Raw genomic sequence first — 22,538 nt, 5'->3', positions numbered from 1 at the left:
CCAACATCCAATCAATCAGCACTTGGAGTGCATTCACGTTGATTATCAATTCAGAAAGCATGAGCATTCTAGCACTTTGTGGGTGTGGTTTTGGAGGAAACTTCAAAACAGCTAAATTGTACTAAAATTGTACAATTGTATAAATTGTGTGTGTGTGTGTAGGCTGCCTCCCAGCATGGGACTCTGTGGTGTGTTGGCCCAGAGCAGCAGTTGGAGAAATCGTACAGTCCCCCTGTCCTGCTGTGTTCTCTCTCTTTAGCAACCACACAGGTACAACACGCACACTACAGACACTACACACCACTCACAACCAGATCACCAATCATTACACACCACTCACAACCAGATCACCAATCATTACACACCACTCACAACCAGATCACCAATCATTACACACCACGCACAAAAAGATCACCAATCATTATACACCACGCACAACAAGATCACCAATTATTACACATCACAATTATCCAGATCACCAATTATTACACATCACAATTATCCAGATCACCAATTATTACACATCACAATTATCCAGATCACCAATTATTATACACCAAACAATCAGGTCATCAATCACTACAAGCCATTCACAACCAGATCACCAATCATTACACATCATACATAAACAGATCTCCAATCATTACCCGTCTCACACAACCAGATCATCAACCACTATACATCATACATAAGCAGATCACCATTCATTACACATCATATATTACCAGATCACCAATCACTACACATCATATATAAACAGATCACCAATCACTACACATCATACATAACCAGATCACCAATCACTACACACCACACACAACCAGATAAACACCCATTACACACTATTACACAGTCAGACAATTACCAGTCCTATCCTTCTGTTCTGTTGGGCTGTCATATATTTTGCCTCAAAAGGACTAACTATGACTAAAACACTTCATACACCACCTTCGTTCTGCTTAATGAATATTTTTAGCAACAGGGTCATACCCTCCACATGTTTAGTGAACTTGTGTTGTGTATTATGTATTGTGAACATAAGAAATGTGACAATTTATACTGGGGTCTTTCAGACCTCATTGTGAAGCGTACTGGTCTGGATTCAAAAAAAAAAAAAAAGAAACAACATGGCCAGATCCTATCCTGCTATAGCCATGTCCACTCAAGATCACACAGATACATCTGGGCCTGTTATGAGAAAATAAGAACGCAAGATAAAAACATGAAAAAGAGCTGTTTCATTTACCTCCAAGCTAGGCTTTTATGCACACACAGACACACACACACACAGATGGCCCAAATCACAGGCTATAGCTCCCATCAGAACAGGGTGAAAAAGGGAAGTCATTGTTGTTGTCATATGCTTTTTTTCTCGTCCTCATCAAGCCAACAGAAATATTCTGTTTCAGCATATTTTGGCTAATTAACTTGCATAAATTAGTAAGGTTTCCTACTACCTTAAAAAAAAAAACATTTTTAGAGACTGGAAACACTAGAGATTTGACAAGAAAAATAACAGCAAATTAAGATGAAAATGTTATTTTTTAAATTACAGTCTCTCCATGAATCCTTATTTACCTGCTGTTTTTTAAATTGCATCTTATTCCTCCCTCTCTTCTGAATGAAACAACTTTAAAAACAAGAAAATACAAAAGTAATTTATTTATACAGACAGCCTATAACCATTGTTTATCCCCTTCACAGCACATGCTAATCAATGCATAAACCACACCCACAATCACAAACCGATCAATAACATACAGCTGTAGCAATCAGTAAATCTGCCTAGCAACACTTTAACCAATAACAACCTCCGATCAGGGACCAACTAACAGGCTGCTGGAAAGTCAGCTAAAATAAATAATTGTTAAAAATTAAACACAATTACAGGCACATTGTCATGAATTCAAATTACAGTTAAGCAAAAATATTACATTCATAAGTTTTCCCTTAACCCAAAAGGAGATCAATAGTTATGACAAGTTTAATTCTCTGTTTCTGCAGTGGAACTGTGAAGCTAACATTGCTAGCATGTAAGAATAGCAAACGTAAGAACAGCAATCATAAATTATCACAGTTGTTAAGCTTTTAATGACTAAAATGACCTCAGGTCACATGCTGATTTTCACCAAGGAACCAAGGCAAACATTAGCTAAGACTAACTAACTAAGAACAGTGTTCCTAATCTCACAAACTTTCACTAGCATACTAGTTCCTCTGACCATACAAACTAGCTGATTGCTAATCACTAGCGGTGACAGCGGCAGATAGATAGCAGTAATGGGTATTAGGCTTCATTCTCACTGTCTCAGTGTGATTTGTTAGATCAACTCCTTGGAGCTGTCTGAGACTAAAAAGTCACCTTTTTATGAGTACTTTTTTATATTAGCTACATTAGCCTTGTAGCTCCAGTGTCAGAAGCAAACTTCACACACAAATCATGTCTAAATATGGCTGATTGACTAAATACAGGCCTGTTGTTTCTCTGCCAGTGGCATAGTCATAGGAATTCTTTTCAGCTGGGATGAGGAAATATGAGGAATTCACTGCATGATCTGTACAATTAAATTGCTATTTTGGGTGGATGCTAGGTAGTAGATGCGGCAATGGTATTCAGAATTTGTCTCTATTATTTAAGGCATGATATACGCTTCCGTCAAATAATCTTGTCATCTTTGGTCATATTAATAACGTTAATAAACTTAGGAAATTAAATTCTGTTATGACAGCTCCACTGAAAATGATTAAAATAACACTAGTGAGGGAAAAGGACATTTTATATTATAAAACCAGATCTACACTACTTTTTCTGTTCCTGCAGTAAACATTTATCGGCTGTCATCTCGATATCCGCATGCTCAGAGTGGAGCTAGCTGGCTAGTAGCTTCCAAACACAAACCGGAAATATGCACGATCTGATTGGTTAATCCTGTTTCTCACCATAACAGCTGGTGGCCAATTAAATGTGATTAATTTGTTTTCGTTGGACATCTGTGGCCGTTATATATGAATCGTAATTTTGTTGATATATTATGAATGTCGTTATACAACTATGCAAAACAATGTGGCATACACTATATGGTCAAAAGTTTGTGGACACCTAAGCATCACACCCATATGTGAGCCATATAGTGTATAGAATCAGCTGTGCTTTATGTGCATTATGTTATCCACCCATGAATTAGCATTTGTACATTTCATAAAATATTTCATGGAGTTCAAACCTCTCAGCTGTGGCTTTAGTTTGAGCCCTAAAGGCACTTACAAGGAATAAAGCACCTCACACACCACCTTCGTCAGTCACCGTACATCATCCGCAATGGTCTACCTAATCTCAGTTGAGAACCTGTTAATCACATAAAGTGCACCTGTAATCAGCTCATCAGCAGTGTTCGTATTCAACCACTCGCTTCCCCAGTGAAGACGAGCTGAAGACGCAATTAATGAAGCCCAGCAGGTATTCCAAAATTCAGAATAATCATAGAAGCTGGAGGAGAATAAAGTAGCAAAAATATCACTCTCTTTCTCTCTCTCTCTTTCTCTCTCTATGCATTTTTCCATTTGTTTCACCATTAGTGAATGATCATTCTACAGGAAAAGTTATTTATTGCATGTAAATGATCATGTCCTTATTTAACACCCAACCTTGTTTCCACCTGCTATTTCCATATGGGGAATTTTTTACATTTTTAAAATGGTTAAAAAAAAAAAAGATTTTTCCATGCCATTGATTTTCATGGTGTGTAACCAGAAACCTAACCCTTGAAGAAACAAATTGCAACTATGTCTCTACTCTAAACAAGATTACCTGCCTGCCAGGTGGGTGGGCTCCAAGGGGGGCCAGTGCCCCTGTTTCAATCAGCTTGGATCCTCCAGTGGCTCCCCTAAATAAGAAGCTATATTACGGAATCGGTTTCTGTGACTGCTAACATGGTAAATTGAAGAGCAACGGTGCAGAGTGAAGGGTGGAGAGAGTCAAACTTTCCTGCAGCACTGAGCGCGTTCTCAGTAAATACAGATCCGCAGAATCTGGGTTTAAACACAAATAATATGTTCAGTAAATAATTATTACATTATTTGAATTCTAAAATATGCAGGGAATGATTTTTGTGTGCTAATTGTATAGCACTTGTGATGGGATTATGAATTATGGGATGCCATTTCTTTTGTGACTGAAATTAATTGAGGACATAAAATAGGGATATAATGATATTAAATAAAAATAATTAATCAAAGCATATTTATATAGTTTATAGTATGTGCTACAGTTTACAATTTAGGGCCATTATCTGAACATGATGCACTAAGGTTAGCTATTTTTTAAATGGTTGTCACAGGATTTTGTTGAGTGACTGTTCAAGTAATTGATAATTTTTATGTAGGGTTTAGTCCCTTATACCACAGCGCTGTTCGGTTTTCGAATCTGATTGGTCAGAAGGTGTTGATTAATTTTCTATAACAATACTTTATTGTTTCTATAGTAACAGCCTGTTCACAGTGACTTGTATTGTGGATGCACCATGTAATCCAAACGTAATAATAACATGTTGTGCTTTAACAAAGAAAAATATAATCACTGATATGGTGAAGCTTTCTGGAAGGAGTCTCCAGTGTCAGCGCTATGTAACAGTCAGAAGTAAAGCTGCAACTTTAAATTTTCCATGGAAAGTGGTTAGCACCAAGCTGCGCTTCTTTCTTATTAACTTCACAAGAGAATAATAGCTGTTATAATAAAAGTGATCACTTGTTTTGTTGACAACTTTAAATGTAACTATAAATGGATTAAAAGATTGACAAGTCATTTTTAATAAATAAATGAATTCACAAATTGCTGTGGTATAAGAGGAATAAAATACTTCGCAGGAATATCACACCACCCTGTTGTTGATTATTTTCCTATAGAAGCATGCTTTGTCATGTTGTATTCTTTACTTATTGAGAAAATAGCAATATTTATATGTTGCATAACAGACATCTGTTCGAGGACTCTGTAAGATTTGACTCGTTGTCCTGTAGGTACAGTGAGTCGTAACTGCACCAGTTTGGGCTGGTCGCACCCGTTCCCTCCCTACCATGAGGCCTGCAGCATCGATGACGACATCCCAGAGGTCAGTGCAGGGTTTACAAAGATCCAAACTTTAATCTATTGCATTTACAAGCTAGATAATATTAAAACTACAGAATATAAGTCTAAACAAATCTGTTTTACTTGCAAGTTGCTACAATTGCTGTGATGGAATATCAGTCTAATTTTATAGTCTGATAATGGTATAGTGTGGTCATTGAATATAAACAGAACCACAAATGTTCATACATAAATAAGAAATATTTTATCACATTATTAAATGCATTTCATGCATGACCTTTCTCAGTAGGTCGTTGTATATGTTGTCATCAGTATCAGTGGTTTGAGTGTTTCTACTTGAGTGAAATGCCACCTAATTAGCTCCCGAATGAATATCTGGGCTTGGTAATTCAGAGTTAAGCTTTGAGACTAACTTGATCATTTAATTATGTTTTGTCTCATGCTTTGAATGCTTAACAGCTTGCCAGTTCCTGTTTGTCACGGTAAATGTCATAATAAGCCATCACTTGCAAAGGACATCCAAATAAGCATAGAAATGTTTTATGGAAAAGTGTAAAGCTGCTGTATTTGGGGGTTGTGTATACAGAAGGTTTCATTTAATATGCACGTAAATACAGCCTGTAGTGTATGTTAGGATTTGTGTCAGTTTGAAAGTTTGCATCTCCCTTTGTCTTTATAACCTCTATATATATTGGAACTGTAATACACCCCTGACATTTTTCTGAAATATCTGATTTTGCCTGTTCTTTATTGACGTACAGTATTTGTTATGGATCATGACCCAATATTATCAAAGTTATTATATTTATTATTACGTTCTTAGCATGTTAGTTATTACAATGTTTGACTGATCACTCCAATTAAATGCATTTAATCCAAACCTAAATAAATCAAAAACAACTAGGCCTATAAATAATGTCAAGTTGGACCCCAGAAAAGTGTCCCCCAAAACATTAAAGAACCCCTGTGTTATTAGACCTACTGAGAGAGTAGGGTCAACACTTCTTTTCAGATTCATTGTGTCTTCTATTTTGAATAAACCCACATTTTATTTTTAAATTCTTGGGGTTTTTTTTGGTGATAAATTAGGTGTCGCTTTACATTAAACCTACATAAAGTCTTATTCCACCTGGCGTCAGCTGCTTTAATGACAGGTTTTGTCAATCTTTATGTTGACAAAATACACAACACACCTGACATAATACATGACATAATGGCTCAGTCAGTTGTCATGATTCCTGAAAGTGCCAAAACACAAAACCTTATGTCTACTGTTATGTCAACTTTACAGGTTTTTTGACAAACGGAGTCTTTATGACAGCTGCCATTTGTTGAAATAAGCTTTTCAGAAATGTTTATGTAGGTTTATGTCAGTTGTCATGAAGAGGGCTTATGTCATGACAGCCTTATAAACACCTCTTTTAAGACATTATAGTAGAATAGCATATATTTTTCTAAACCAGTAGATATCACAATCAGTCTTTGCCAGTAGGTTGCTGATATTCTTCCAAGTATTTTTTTGTATTTAAAAATAATTGCATTTATTTATGCAAATAAGGCTTTGTCTAATTAAATATGCATAAATTTGCATACTTTGTAACACCAAAACTCTTGACGTTTAATGATGTTGGAATTACAATGTTCATTTCAACTGTGAGGATGCTCTCAAGAGAAAGACTTTTACAGAACAGGTTCTTGGAATGTTAGTTATCGTTTAATCTTTTTTTTAATCAGTTTGCCATTTTATATACAAAGGTTAAAATCGGTCATAAATGCAACTATAATCAACATTTGGAAAAATCCGCTGTAATATCCTAATAAGGTTTATAAAGGAACTTTTCATGTAAATCACACTGACAAATAAACTGATATTAAGATCAGGAAACAGACTTTTCGGGGATATATGACATGATGTGATTGTCCCAAGTGGGCGGAGTTTAAAGCCTTCTTTAAAGTTCTAGATAATGCAGAGGTCACAAGTGGAGAAAACCAGTGAAATAAACGTATTTGAGTTGAGTTTTGACATTTTAAAAAATTACTATAATGTAAAAGAAGACGTTATAGATTAAACATTGGAAAAGTGACCAAAATTGTCATTTCTACCGGTGATGTCTTGCCAAATGCAAAGTGTTACTACAAATTGTAAAACAGAAATACATTTACTTTGTCACCCAGAAAATATGGAGGATGCAAACTTTTCCACTTGACTGCACTCTCACATTAAAGCTGATACTCCACTTTAGCCAGTAAAGTCCAGAGGCAGTCCTGATGCATTACTTACAAATTACATTGCCATTTCTGTATAATTGCTGTGCAGGCATGTCACTCACGTGTCCATTACCTCATTCGCTCCTTCACTCAGAACAGCATGATGATATATAATTGCTAGTTGTGTGTATGTCAGGAATCGTACTTCACCACGGTGAGACTGATCTACTCCATCGGCTACGGAGCTTCTCTCATCTCCCTGTCCGTGGCGGTGGTAGTTCTACTGATCTTCAGGTACTCCAATCTTTCATCGTTTTTTTTTTTTTCCCCCAGCAATCTTAGTAATGAACATGTTTGGCCCAAACTCTGATTCTCTAAGTTTTTTCCTCATGTCGCAAATCCTTTTATCTGTTTCTCTGAGCTGGGTGCTAAAAGCAAATTTAATCCGCCCTGATTGTGAAGAAAAACGCCAACGTTAATTCAGCACGTTGTCATTTGGGTTTGGGACATCGCAGACGCTAAATCTGATAACACACAGCGGGCTGAAAAGAGTAAATTAATTACGCCAATGCCAGGGACCACCGCTGAGATAGAGAGAGCCGTTATGGTAGGTGATTGCAATTTACCAGGTGCAGACAAAACAGACTGTGGCCTTTTGCTGGCAGAGACAGCAGACATCTTTCTGTGCAGATTATCTCTTCAGGTGACAAGGTATTTCAGCTTATACAACAGAGATGTTAAATTCTTGAGTCTTGATTGGTCAGAACTTGTTATAGGTCCTGTAAGGAATTAAAGTGTTATAGGAAAATAATCAACTTTATGGGTGTTAATAGTAACATGCTTGTTGATTATTTTCCTATAACTTTGTGTGTGTGTGTGTGTGTGTTTGTATGTGTGTGTGTGTGTGTGTGTGTGTGTGTGTGTGTGTGTGTGTGTGTGCGCGCATATGAAGGAGGCTGCACTGTGCAAGAAACTACATCCACATCCAGTTGTTCATCAGCTTCATCCTCAAAGCAGTGTCTGTGTTCATTAAGGATGCTACACTCTTTGGCAGTGAAGATACCGACCACTGTTCCCTCTCTACTGTAAGTGTATAGAGAACACACACAAGCCCACACACATACACACACACACACACTTTGTTCACAGAGTCAGTGTCATGTTGTCTTTCTCAGAAATAAATAAATACACATTTTATTGTAATATTAGATAATCAAATCAAATAAATGATCCTGGAAAGGTAGGGGTTTGTGTTCTGTCAGTCTTTAAGGTATCTTGGATGTTTGGATTTAAAATTCAGACAAATAGGGCTGAATTGCCCCTGAGTACAGCTTAAGGCTGTGATTAGCCCGTGATTGCATTTCAGTGTGGCACGGCTACATCGCAGTGATGAAATTGAAATATTTGCTTTTCAGTGTGGCCTGTTGTCCGTTGGTCACAGTGGACACTGCTTTTGCATTGCATTTCAGTTGTCATTGCACTGACGGGAATGATACAGTAACATGATTTAACACTTGCAAATTGGAGACAAATTATACATACCGACTTAATTTGTATAAAAATTTCAAAAGTTAATGTTAAGATTAGAGTGCAGGGTTCATACCTTATGAATCTTATGAATTAGTCTGAATTTGAATGAAATCCAACCAACCCCATTGCCCTTGGATCTTTCTCCAATAAGATCCAGTTTTTAACTGTAGTAATAAAATACTTTGAGATGTATTTTTAATATGGAAGTAATCAACTTCGGCAGGTTATATCAGCCTGTTGTTGATTATTCTGTTACAACAGCATGCTCTGTTATGATTTATTCCTCAATTACGTTACAGACAGCCGAGTTAGAGATGTAGCATTAGCAGCACTTCGTCACAATTGCATAACATTTCCCATAGCTCCATGTCTAACACTTCACTTTCTTTTCTACAGAATGACTTTACCACTTTATTCTCTTCAACGATTTCCTATTCTTGTTCTCTTAATAAGTCTCTTTTCTTAATTCCCCCTTGTCTTTTTCACACAGGCAGGCTGTAAGGCGTCTGTCGTGTTCTGTCATTACTGTGTGATGAGTAATTTCTCCTGGCTGCTGGTGGAGGCGGTGTATCTCAACTCACTGCTGCTCTCTGCTCGCAGTCGCCGCTGTCTCTGGGGCTTCTCTCTGCTGGGCTGGGGTGAGGGGGCTTAACACCGCTGCCGCTTGTCTAATAACATGTGCTCCACACCTACAAGGCAGTTGTTCATGACACAGTACAGCGTGACTATATACCCAAAGGACTTGTATGAAAATGTGGTTCTTATCTTGAAGATGTCTTTAAGGCTTGAGCCAACACTTCTACATTTATTCAATGGATTCATGCCTTTGTCTTCTTTTCTTCTTATTATTTCCACTGAAAATGGATAATGGAAATATAAATGGATGTCAGAAGTAATTATGTGATTCATAACTTTAGGTTAAAATTACCTGTATGAATCACACATCAGCTGCAAATATTCAACTTTTTTGGATATTTTTTGTATCCAAAATTTCATACCTTAGGTTTCACCTAATAGGTTTACACAGTAGCAAACTTTATGGAATGTGTTTTGAGAGTAGGTATCAGCAAATTTTCATCAAAAGTTTTTTTCTTCAGCCCCGCCCCCTCATCGCATCTGAGCTGTCCACCAGGCCCCGCCCCCTCTAACATATAACATTATAAGTGAGATATTTCAGCCGAAAGCCTCAAGATTTAATCGTGTACTTTGGTAGCATAACAAATGATTCATAAGTGTAGCTTGAAAATTGTGATTTTTAACATTTTTCAATAATGTTTTTAAAATTGTGATACTTTTGAATTCGTAGCTGTAATATGAAGATTATTTCTGTTCAAATTGTGCATTTGTGATTTCATCATTGCGTTTACAATAGTGTGATGTTGAATAATCACAACATGAGCATTGGTAAGACACAAATTACAATTCCTAGTTCGACTATGATAGTTGTGCTTGAGAAATTTAGGTTATAGTCATAGTTGTAGATTTCTGAATCTACAGTGTATAGATTTATGATTCCTAAAATTGCAATCACATGGATATTAACTACATAATATGGATTTGCTTTGGCTGGGGATTGAAACAAGGGAAATTTGGACTTAAAAAAACTATTTGATACACAAATTTCGCAAGGAAACAGATGCTACTTTGGAAAAGCTGCGTGTTAGAATGTATCATGGCATAGCTCGAGTGTCATATTGCTGTGACACTATCAGCAACACTTCAGTACCTTTCTCTCCACTACTCTCTCATCCTTAGCAAGAAACAGCAAAGGAGGGTTTTATTTGGTGAAGGAGATAGTCTGAAGGGTGTGAATTGGAGAGAAACCAACATACCAAATCAGTATAATGATAACACCACATGATAAGTAAAGGATTCCTACTACAAAACAGACGTAACCAAAAACTATCAAACTGATATGCACAATCAATGCACTCCACTCACAAGCAGCCAATCAGAACGAATCCACACACCATCAAACCGAAGCACCCTCTAATCAATAAACTAGTTTAACACTCGACTGCTTATCATTTGGCTCACGTACATTCTTCTCTGCAGTCTGATCAGTGACACAGACTTTCATGTGGGGTTTTTTCGTCATTCGTTGTACTGGACCCAGGTTCTCTCATTGCAGGATCTGACTTCATGGTGGTTTTCATCGATGGTGTTGTTCTTGTTGCAAATTTCTGCCATCAGGAAGCGCCGCACACCGAATGATGAAAAACCCCCACATGAAAACCGACTTTTGCCAGATTTCCAGACTCTTATGTGACTCAGTTTGATCGGTATAATGCTTTTTTTTCCATTATTTGTTGTACCAGGCCCGGGCTGTCTCCTTGCAGGACCTGCCTTCATGGTAATTTTCTTCATAATGTTGTTCTTGTCACTAATTTCTCATGAAGCGCCACACACCAAATGAAAACTGACTTTTTCCAGTTTCATTCCAGCCACATTGATAAGTCTAATTACAATCAGAATTCTGGACTCTTCTGTTATTCATTTTCACCAATTTAGGTCTTCATGGTTTTTTTTTTTTCATCATTCAGTGTACAGCACTTCTTGATGCCAGACATTTGTGACAAGAACAACAGCAAAGATGAAAACCACCACGAAGAAAGGTCCTGCAACGAGAGAACCATGTACAATAGTCTAGGCTGTTTCTGACACTCTGGGGGCCCTAAGCAAATCCTACTTTCTTACGTGGCCTCCTGGTGGTTCAGGGGTCTAAACGCTTTACTTATTCCACTTATAGTTAAAAATGGCCATGATAGTATGTATTAGAGCATCTGTCTCCTAAATGTGATAGTGTAAACACTTTCATTTTTTTTAAACACAATTTTATCCTACTTACATATGCAATTATGTCCCACATGCATACAACTCAGAACAATCATATTTATGCCATTAATAGCAACTGTCTCACAGATATATTTGTAGAGTTGCCAATATCTGTATCTGTTTAGTGCTCTAAATATCCATATCTGTATTTGGATTTAAACCTGATGCTTTTGTTAATTAAATATGATCCCTACCACTATGCCCCCAGAAACACTGGAAAACACTGGGGGGAAAAAATGCAAAGTAGAAATGCCAGCACTGCACAATTTTTGTTTATATTTGCCCACAATATTTTCTAATGAATTTTATTGGCCCTTTTTTTTCCCAAAATATAAACACTAATAGCCTAATTAGTAGCATAATTTAAACACTAACCAGGCAGTTACTAAGGATGAATGTGTGCTGTACATGTTAAGTCTACTATTTACTATTTACCAGTGCTGCACTTTCATGAAGATGGTGTTTGTTTGTCGCACAACTGATCGCTCGCTCGTACCTGCATGAAAGTAAAAACCTCCTGTATGTGTGGCTTGCATCCCATGAGGTCCCGGTGCACGACTCATCCGGATGGGCCTCCTATTCTTATCTGTATTTGTATCCCTTTTAATACATTATCTGTTCATTCCGAATGGTGTATTTATATTCGGATTACGTCCATAATGTTTCAGTTAAGAGTCATCTTGAGTGTCATTCTCATGTCATATCTGAACTACCGTCCTCTGTGGCACATTTGAGTTAATTAAGAATTTGTTTTTTTTCTTGGTTTATCTCTCACATGGTTTGAATAAGAATAATCAAGTAGACCAAATTTCCTCTCCACATGATCTCCATTACAGATTAGTGATGATGCTCACTTCTCTCTCTCTCGTCTTCAGGGGTTCCTCTGGTTTTTATCCTCCTCTGGATCATCTCCCGGGTGTATTTTGAGGACACAGAGTAAATATCTTGCTCTTATTCACAGTAAGGAATGAACTGCTTCAGCAGCTTGACTAGATATCCTTGATGTCCATTAGAATATTGTAGTTATTGCTCCATCAGTGGCAGCACAACACACATTGTTACACTTGTATTATGTCAACTGTTTATGTCTGATCTGATAAGCAGTGCTTGGTACATTTGTTTTTTAGATGCTGGGACATTAATGAAGATTCCCCTTACTGGTGGATAATCAAGGGTCCGATTGTCGTATCCATAGGGGTAAACTTGCATACACTTGTATACACAAAGAGAAAGAAAATACACATATTTTATTTTATACCACAGCACTGTTGAATTGCTGTGATATAACACTTCAGGACATGCAGTTCTAAGAAAATAATCAACTTCAGGTTGGTAACAGTATCTCTGCTTCATAAAACACATCCCTAAGTGTTTTATTCCATACATAACTCACTGGATCTGTGGTTTTGTTTTTATTTGAACAGATCAACTTCCTGTTGTTCCTGAATATCATTAGGATACTGGTGCAGAAGTTGAACCCGCGTCTAATCCAGTTCAACAACTCGGCACAGTATAGGTACGGAGCCTCTCCAGATTTACAATTTAGGATTTATAGTGTAGGATTAAGATTTACAACACTGAAAAATGTCTTTCACACATACATTTACTGCATGTTGTGTACATGATCATTCCAAATGCCTTAAAATTAGTTCAAAGATTGCACATGTGCACTGGATTATTAGATAATTTGATTATTAGACATAAGATTGGATTATTAGACAATTACAGGTGCCCATGTTAAATGGAATCTCCATATTTACTGAGACACTATGATCAACAAGTCAATGACTTTTTATATGTTTCACATGTTTTACTACATTTTTAATTACAAAGTATGGTAACGCATGGGCACATTTAGTTTAATATAGCAAAGAGATAATAAAAATTTTTTATTCTTCCTCCTAATTTAAAAAAAAACTATATGTACACATAATCTATCATGAAAATGTCTTCAGGTATTGTCATATGACTCTCCATACCAAAGTACACATTAACTCGCTGTAACTTGCTTTTTTTTATTTCATATTCATATTTATTTTTTGCACATTTTCTTTAGATGCACAAATGAACCAAAAGGTGTGTACAGTTTTAATTAATGTAAAAACCAGGTTAAAGTAAATTGAAAAATACACAGCAGTTTTAAATGTGTGAACACTTCGTTGTAAAATGAGAAGTCTGAGATTATGTTAAATCTTCAACAATCCAATCCAGCTAACTGAGCTTGTACACCCTTGCTTAATAATTTCAGACCAAAAGCCAGAACCAAAACCGAAAAATGAAATGTGAAAAATTAAATTTTTGATTTTCATTTTATTTTCAGGTTCCCTAGTACAGCATACACCTAATAAACCTTTACCAAGTGTGAGCAAATTTATAAAAAAAACAAAAAAAAAAAACAATATGAAAGCTATCATAAAATGGATTTGAAGTGTTTTTTATTCTAACAACAACGCATTTACCTCTAATGGATCCGCATAGCAAATCCTACCATTTCGCACCACTGACGTCACTGTGGATGTGCTTTTCTATTTTTCTGTCTACACTATATGTCAAACACAATGCTTCTCTCTTCACTCAAGTGTATTTTTTTTACCATGTTGTGCATTTTAGATTGAAGAGGTCCTCTTCGAGCAGCAGGCAGCGGTGCCATATTTGAATAGAGAGTAATAATGTAGAATAACACCTGTCAGCTGTATAGAGGGCATGGGATAATGCTGCTCAATATATGACTGAGACAAAAGCTTTTAAATGCCTATTACAGAAATGGCATTTAACCATTGTCTGTTTTGATCAGAGGACAGAGACAGATTCATTTTGAAGAGTGCCTATAGAGCTGATAGATAGAACTTTCATATTCAATTCATAGAGACGTGTATATATATATGTGTGCGTGTGTGTGTGTGTGTGTGTGTGTGTGAGAGAGAGAGAGAGAGAGAGAGAGGGAGGCTTTGAATAGGGTTAATTACCTGTTAAAAGTAATGGTACATGAATACAATGCCTAAATCATCATTTTGTCACATTTGTAAATCTTTACCTCGACATGATATTCAGTTTGTACTTCACATCTTATTTAATTACAAATTAGCACTTTACATGTACAGTTTTGACAAATAGTAGCCACCACTCGCAGAACAAAATTCCTAGTCTACATCAACTGCTTGATTATGTAACACCATCAGCACAGCCGACAGATTTTTCTCAGATGCACAAAGCGGTCAGTATGGAGTAATTATTTTCCACAATGGAGTAATTTCCCTAAGTAAAAGCGATAACGTGTTTGTAATTTCAACATCAACATGAATGGCATTTGTATTCTTCACCTCTCATAACTACATACCTTTCTTATTCATTTCATTGGCGTTACTAAATTATACAATATCGTTATTAAATAAAATGCTATGTCAGAATAAAACAAAACAGGGTATGCCATTGTAGGGAATCCAACGGGGTGGTGGTGTGATGCCATTATGACCCTGAAGTTGATTATTTTCAAATAAAAACACATCCCAAAGTGTTTTATTTCTCTTACACCACAACAAATTGCCAAGAAACAAGTTAGTTCTGGTTCTCACTTATGTTATAGTAGCTATAAGCAATTGTTACCTTACCATCCTTTCTTATAAGACAAAATAAGGCAAGTAAATAAAACAAAAACATACAGCTTTTCATGTTAATGAGAACTCCTGAAGACTTTCTCATGGTGGAAAACTTACTGACTGTTACAAAGCACTGACACTGGAGACTCCTTCCATAAATGTTCAATAAACAGAAACGGTCACCATATCCGAACAGTTTTCTTTGATAAATACCAACACAATGTTTGAAATCTGTTTATTATTAGTCTTAGATTATGTGGAGAATTCTCTCTACAAGTCCCTGTGAATTACAGCTGGAGCTACTGTTAGAACTTCTGACCAATCAGATTTGAGAATTCAGCATCGCTGTGGAATGAAACATGAATAACTGATGAAGCTAAGACTTTAAAGGGTTAACACATTTATTAACACAACTGCACAAATGTCACAGATGACACCATGTTCAGTTTGAAAAGCTGCCCTTTCCAAACCCATGCAACTGCAAAAGGACCTGCCAGGAATCTCCTGTGCTGTCCTTCAGGCTCGGAGGCAATTTCTTCGGATTTCACACACATTCAATTATAAGCAGGTCTAAACATGTCCCTTTTCTGAACCTTTAGCATTTGTAATTTGCTATGTTGAGATATCATTCTGCCTTTTTCTTCCTCTCATTCTCACTCTCTTCCTCAGACGCCTGACCAAGTCCACGCTTCTCCTCATCCCCCTGTTTGGGACCCATTACGTGGTGTTTAACTTCCTGCCGGACTACACTAACATCAGCCTGCGTCTCTGTTTAGAGCTGTGCCTCGGCTCATTTCAGGTACCCATCATCCCCTGTCTATCACCACTGCCTTAATCCATGGCATGACCTTAAGTCATGTTCCAGTATTGTGTAGCTCAAATGCTGTTTGTTATGACCTCTTGAATTTTTGGCCATCATTCTGTTCATCTCTGCTATTGCAGCTAGTTACATCTAATACATGAAAGGCTTCATGTATCTGTGTATTATTTAACACAGCTTGGCTTAAAGCTTCTCAGTGCTTTAGAAGTTGCACTTTTGTGAGACTAGTAATCTGTAAGCACAAGGTTGCCATGGAGTAGGTAGTTTTTCTCCAGTATTTTCAACTGCTTGACACTTTCCCTCTGTAAATTCAGTATTCATGTCTTTAATTAAAATGGAGGAGTGTATATCACACTTTCTCACCCTGAGTCTGAATTGCACCATGACCCTGCTATAGTGCGCCGCAGTTATAAATTCACAGTGTTACTTTCCTCATTTTATTCTCCCTGAAAGCAGTAATAACCCAACCTGCAAAATGCACTGCTTTTCTGAGGAATATTTCAAAATGAGCAGGTGATTACTACACCCGGACAGCCTGTGGTTACATTCAATAGCTTTAACCCGTTAGATGTTTGATCACAGGGCTGTGCAGAGACCTTTAAAGAAAAAGGTGCTGAAAACACTAACTACAGCATAACCTGCTAAGCTATAGCAACCATATGCAAATAGAACATAATACACCAATCCATATTATACGATTAGATCAGAGAATTGGTGGAATGATATAGTATATATTTAAGATATTGAATAATGAAAGACAATATGATATAATAAACTATATGTCCAATTTAAAAGTTACGTAAAAGCTAGCTTTGAATCAAAATTCTAGTTAAGAAAGCTAGATAATATACCGGAAAAGTAACAGTACTCATTTTTATTACTAAACTAGTGCGTAGTAGTGATGTGACATTTGTAAAGGAGTCAGCGTTTTTTGTTTGTTTTTGGTTTTTTTGGTGAATATTGAAAGTTGTAGATTTTGTTACTCTTGATGTATAATCTAATCAAAATGCTGCCATGGAAATCTCTTGAAAAAAGTCTGAAAGAGATTATTATGTGAGGGAATGGCTTTTATCTGCGCAAATTTTTATGCTTGAAGGGAAAGTATTAAACTTGCATAAGCGTGTTTCTGCTAATATAAAATGCTGGGAGCCATTATTTTGCATTCATATCATGTTTTGTGCACTTTTTTGCATGACACCATTTGAATGCCATTATACTTGACATAGTATAATTGTGCACTTTTGTGGTCAATTTTAGTTTCAAGAGTCTCTTTCGAGATTTGAATATACCATTATTGGGTATTATTATTGGGAACAATTAGTACATACAAAGATTTATTTGCATATTGTTTCTGTCCTCTGCCACATGTACAGTATGTGACATTATTCACACAATTGATCAGATTTAACACACACATAAACCTCTTTACTTAGGGTCTTAGTAAATCAGTGCTTCAAAGTTGAAAAAGAAAACCCAAACTTTGTGTATCTTATGAAACGTGACAAGAGGGACATTTAATCACATACTCATCGAGCTGTATCTTCAATAAGCTTCAGTAAATAAACAGTTTTCTGCCAGCCATGTTGCTGCTCCCGAAATCAATAAATCACACATTGATATCTGAGTCACGACTGCCCCAATCTCATACATCTGCTGTTTAATCACCACTTTCTCTTACTTTCTCTCATGAGGGGAGATTCATCTCCTGAGATAGTTTACACTCATTCAAAGTCATATATTATATATTAATCATCATCATCATCATATTAACTAAAAGTAGCTGCGGCTCTGAATTTACAGCTCCAGCTAAATTTAAAAAATATATATATATATATGAAAAGAAAAAGCTTTGAGTCTTGAGTTTGGACCCAAAGACTCTCAAGAGTGAGATGTACTTTTTATCAGATTGTAGTTACATTTAATGCTGTAAATTAGCAGTCCTATTATATGCTATTATAGAAAATTAATCTGACCGATCAGATTTGGGAACTCAATAGCACTGTGGTATAAAAACATAATAAGCAAAAATGAACAATGATTACAATCTCTAAGTAAGGCCATTCCAGAGTTTAACGTTTTTTTCTTTTCCAACTATTATGTACTTTTAGATACACACCTGGAGTTTCTGTAACTCTCTACAGATTTTTGTGTACATACAAATGTGCGTTCTTGAGTAATGGTATTCTTTTTATGGAGTACATTTTCCAGCTATGAAGGCCTTCAGGTAATTACATAATTACACAAATGGAAGGAACTTAAGGCGCATAATTATACAAAATTGATGCACATTTTCTACTTTATCATTTCTAGCATAGGTTTACGCTGAAAGGTTAAAGCATTACAGATGGCTGTGAATAGCTGATTATTTCATTTAACATTTTTTTTCTGTAGTGGTGCAAATGCAAATTTGGGGTTATATGGAATCAAGTTTAGAAAAATCAAACTGAAAGGCAACTTTTAGTTTTGATTAGTTTAATAATGAATGTGCTCTATACTGCGTATTTTCTAATGTTGACAGCCTGATTGTCACTAACGTTTACTTTTCTCTATTCCTTTATTTAAGGGCCTCATGGTAGCAATTCTGTACTGTTTCCTCAACCAAGAGGTGAGTAGTTCTTAGAGCGATGCATCATTTCAGTTAAATCACTAAAATACTGCACAAGTACATTTGAGTGCAAATGTTTGTACCCAAAATTGGTTTTCAATTACTAAAAAAGGTAACAATGCAATTCAAAAGGTAAAAAATCAATTATCACATTTATAAAGGGAGATCCTAACATGAAATGTTTTCAATATTGTCTTAAGGGTATGCAAACTTTTGCACTGGATTGTAATGTAAATTGAAATGAGGCCACAGGGTTAGCATGTACTGAACAATGCACACAGTATTGTTGTCTTGGGCACATCAAAGTTCAAAATTGTCACACACACACACACACACACACACACACACACACACACGTGTTCCGCTGTTAGGATTCTTACAGAGCCAACATTTTTCAAACAGCATTTGTGTGCTTCCGCATTTTCTCCACATGTCTATGTGGCTTTCCTCCTGGTGTTCCAGTTTCCTTCCATCTACCAAAAATATGCTGGTCGGTAAATTGGCTACACTAAATTGCCCTTAAGTGTGAAGATGTGTGTGTGTGTGTGTGGTGTCCTGTAATGGTCTGGTGTCCGATCCATGCATAGACCGCGGATCCACTGTGACCCTGACCAGGATAAAGTGCTTACTAAAGATGAATGAATGATTTGTGTGCTTCCGATATAACAATAACAGCAGCGAAAGGCATCACAAAACAAAATATGATAAATGAAACTGTGCCTGTATTTTACACACATGCTCAAACAACTATTATTGGCTGGTATTGGTTCAGTATGCCTGTACTGACAGTGGTTTTCCATGTGTATGTGTGTGTTTCAGGTCCAGAAGGAGGTGCGACTGATGTGGATGCGCTGGCAGGAGAGCAGTTACGGAGTCGTTATCGCCGGAGCCAAAGGCAGTCAGATGGATACGCCATTCTGATTCGGTGTCCATGTTCGACACACAAGAGACTCTGGGGTTTATTTTTTCCCTTTATCTGCTTTCTTTGCCCACAGCAAGACAGCAAGACTGTGATGGTTGGCTCCTGTTGTCAAATGATTGCTTTGCTGTAGTGATTCAGGCCTCGTGTGGGACTCGCTTTTAGTTCAGAAGCTGTGAACCTGTGACGCTGTGATGCAAAACAACTGGAGCAGAAGTCAAAAGAAAAACACATATGACAATGCCTGGTTAAAAACAATGTCTGACCATTTCTGAAAACTGCAAATAGCTATTGTTGCTAGCTTGTAGCTAAAAATTATGTTAATTTTCATGTTGCCTACTCTTATTTTTTAACGCAAAATGATAAGTAAGCTGGTCAGCTGTTGATAAAATAGTACTGTGGAAAGCTTTATGTGAAATGTTATTATAATCATGGCAAGTTCTAATCTTCAGTCCTCAACGTTAGCATTTCTGTCCATCTGTTACTCTTGAAGATTTCACTACATCTTTCTTGAGTGCTTTTCATTTTTTTAAAGGAGCTGTTTGTTATTTTTTTGTTGCCTTTGATGTGAAACGCAATTCCAGTGAAAGCAAGATTTCATCTTACCCCAAACTCCCAATCCAGCATTTTCATCTACCACCAAACGCTTTGTTGAAACTTTGTTTCCTTTGTGAGTTGGAATTTGAGAATAAGACACAGAGCTGTGCATCTCACTTCTGGATGGGGGTGGAGCTAATTTCTGGGCTGTAAAATTTTAAACAGAAACCTGAAATGAACCAGATTAGATCAGAGTAGAACAACTACTGCAGAGTAATACTGCAAATCTCAGTTTTTCTAATATATCATTGACGTTATAAGATTATTCTAGATTTCGAAACACATTTAAAAATGACAAACGACACCTTTAATTATTGCATTCTAGCACAAATTAGCACACATATAAACGGAATCATTCTTTAATCAATCCTTGAACGGACCACTTGCAATGAAAGGCAAAGCTGATTTACGCCCCAGAATTACTAAAACTCTAGACTAGGTTGTGGCATTTAAAGACTGTGAGTGGGTTTGTGCATTTTCTCTAACGGACACTACAAGGGACACGTGTTCTTAGTGCACAACAATAAGTCAATTGTCACAAAATGTTATTGTTAATTATATGTTAATTCTTCTGAGCGTCCCCCAAAACACTACAGCATTGTCATGATTTTCCAAACAGATCCTTTAAAAATGTGCAAGCTCACTTCTCTGATTTAAAAGGTAGTAAGTTTAGATGTTTTGAGGCAGAAAGCAGCATATGATTTTATGGCTTTGTGCTTTTGTTTTAAAGACAGATTAGGACAGGTCCTAAGTGGTAACTAATAACTGATAATTTCAGAGCAGATTTTTTAAGAGTAGGTATTGGTCCTGCTTTGAGAGAGATAGTCATTTTGGAATCTGAGCCACGCTTTATAGGAATCACCATGGCAGTGTGTTTTGAGGCAGAAAGCAGGATGCTTCAGGAAAGACGGCAAATGGCAGCACTTGTTAGAAAAGACTGCGCTTATTTTGAGGTAGACACTGGAAATAAAAGACCATTTCGACAATTATTTTGACCATTCGGTCTCTTTACTGATGCTCAGATGTTCAGAAAAGTCAGTAAATTAACAGTAAATATTTTTCACTACAGTTGTAGAGAATTTATTAGAAGTGTAAACCTCAGACTTCCACACAATATGATACAATTTTGATTCTTAAGGCAATGATTCGATATTTGAACACTGAATCTGCGATGATATGATTCGAAGTGGTATCCTCCCAACTTTGTTCAGAATCTGGGGTACGCTTACCTTTAATTCTCAAATGATGATGACAGAGAAGGACTATTTTAAGTATCAGAGTACAAGTATATCACATTGCTAGCCGATTTAGACAATTATGAATTATTTTTATACACCAGTTGTCTCTCTGTTTGTGATAATAATCTGTTTAGAATCAATTTTATAATCCACTGACATACGGTAAATGATATTGTGGTGAAATTGTTAGAAATGTTTTCTTTAGGGAAAAGAAAATGAAATTAGGAAAAATTAAGAAAGTCTGTTGTCATTTTCAGCACTATGTTGTTGCCCACTTTTGTCCTTATTTCCCTCTGCTCTTTCCTGTATTAAACATATTTATATTTTGCTCATAGTAATGAACAAAAGCATACTTTTTGTCTTTCTTTGTCTTTTATAGTTTTTCGATGTGTATATTTGTTATTGATGTTTACTGCCTGCTGAACACATCAGTTGAGGTGAAAGAAAGAAAGAAAGAAGTATATAAAACATTTTTATGCTAACTGTACTGGTTGTGTAAATACCCTTCCTTTCATTATGATGCCAGTGAGTCTGATTGTATTTTTAATCTAATTATTTGTATGTGAGAGTAATGTCTTTCAAGCACGATAATCAGATGATTAAATTAAATCATTTGATTAAATCAATTAAATAAACTTTAATAAAAATGGAACAAAATGTAAGTGCTTTAAATTTAATATTGAAGTGTCAATTATGCAGCGCCTTCTAGTGGAGCATTAATGTCACAGAAAACCAAATGGAGATTGTTAAAAAATTATATTATTATAAATTATATAAAACTGTGGATCTCATCTGTCCTGAAGACTTTCCTGTGATGGAAAACTTACAAGCACTGACACTGGTTTATTAGTAATGTTAGATTATGGGGCTACATGTTGTTGATCACATTTAGTTGATAGACATTTGGTTGATTACATTTGGCTGAACCCTTATATTTGGTTGATCATATTTAGTTGATCCAGTACATTTGGTTGATCACATTTGGCCGAACCACTACGTTTAACTGATCACATTTAGTTGATCAAGTACATTTGGCTGATCACATTTAGTTGATTGAGTACATTTGGTTGATCACATTTAGTTGATCCAGTACATTTGGCTGAT

At 36.3% G+C, this 22,538-nt stretch overlaps 1 protein-coding gene across 1 annotated transcript in view; it reads left to right on the top strand.

The window, feature by feature from the left end:
- ghrhrl (growth hormone releasing hormone receptor, like) overlaps positions 1-21,920 on the top strand; it is a 36,817-nt gene extending 14,897 nt beyond the window's left edge. Inside the window, exons 3-13 of the mRNA XM_026920925.3 lie at positions 163-270; positions 5,017-5,108; positions 7,491-7,588; positions 8,247-8,379; positions 9,315-9,462; positions 12,535-12,595; positions 12,787-12,856; positions 13,084-13,175; positions 15,925-16,054; positions 18,639-18,680; positions 19,500-21,920. Of these exons, the coding sequence (XP_026776726.3) occupies positions 163-270; positions 5,017-5,108; positions 7,491-7,588; positions 8,247-8,379; positions 9,315-9,462; positions 12,535-12,595; positions 12,787-12,856; positions 13,084-13,175; positions 15,925-16,054; positions 18,639-18,680; positions 19,500-19,601 (1,076 nt within the window). The 3' untranslated portion in view covers positions 19,602-21,920. The remainder of the gene's footprint in view (positions 1-162; positions 271-5,016; positions 5,109-7,490; positions 7,589-8,246; positions 8,380-9,314; positions 9,463-12,534; positions 12,596-12,786; positions 12,857-13,083; positions 13,176-15,924; positions 16,055-18,638; positions 18,681-19,499) is intronic.
- The last annotated feature ends 618 nt before the right edge of the window (positions 21,921-22,538 follow it).

Source organism: Pangasianodon hypophthalmus, chromosome 16, assembly GCF_027358585.1.
Source record: "Pangasianodon hypophthalmus isolate fPanHyp1 chromosome 16, fPanHyp1.pri, whole genome shotgun sequence".
Classification (NCBI taxonomy): domain Eukaryota; kingdom Metazoa; phylum Chordata; class Actinopteri; order Siluriformes; family Pangasiidae; genus Pangasianodon; species Pangasianodon hypophthalmus.
The sequence above is the reverse complement of the archived record's forward strand: the minus strand, read 5'-3'. Positions and strand labels throughout refer to the sequence as shown.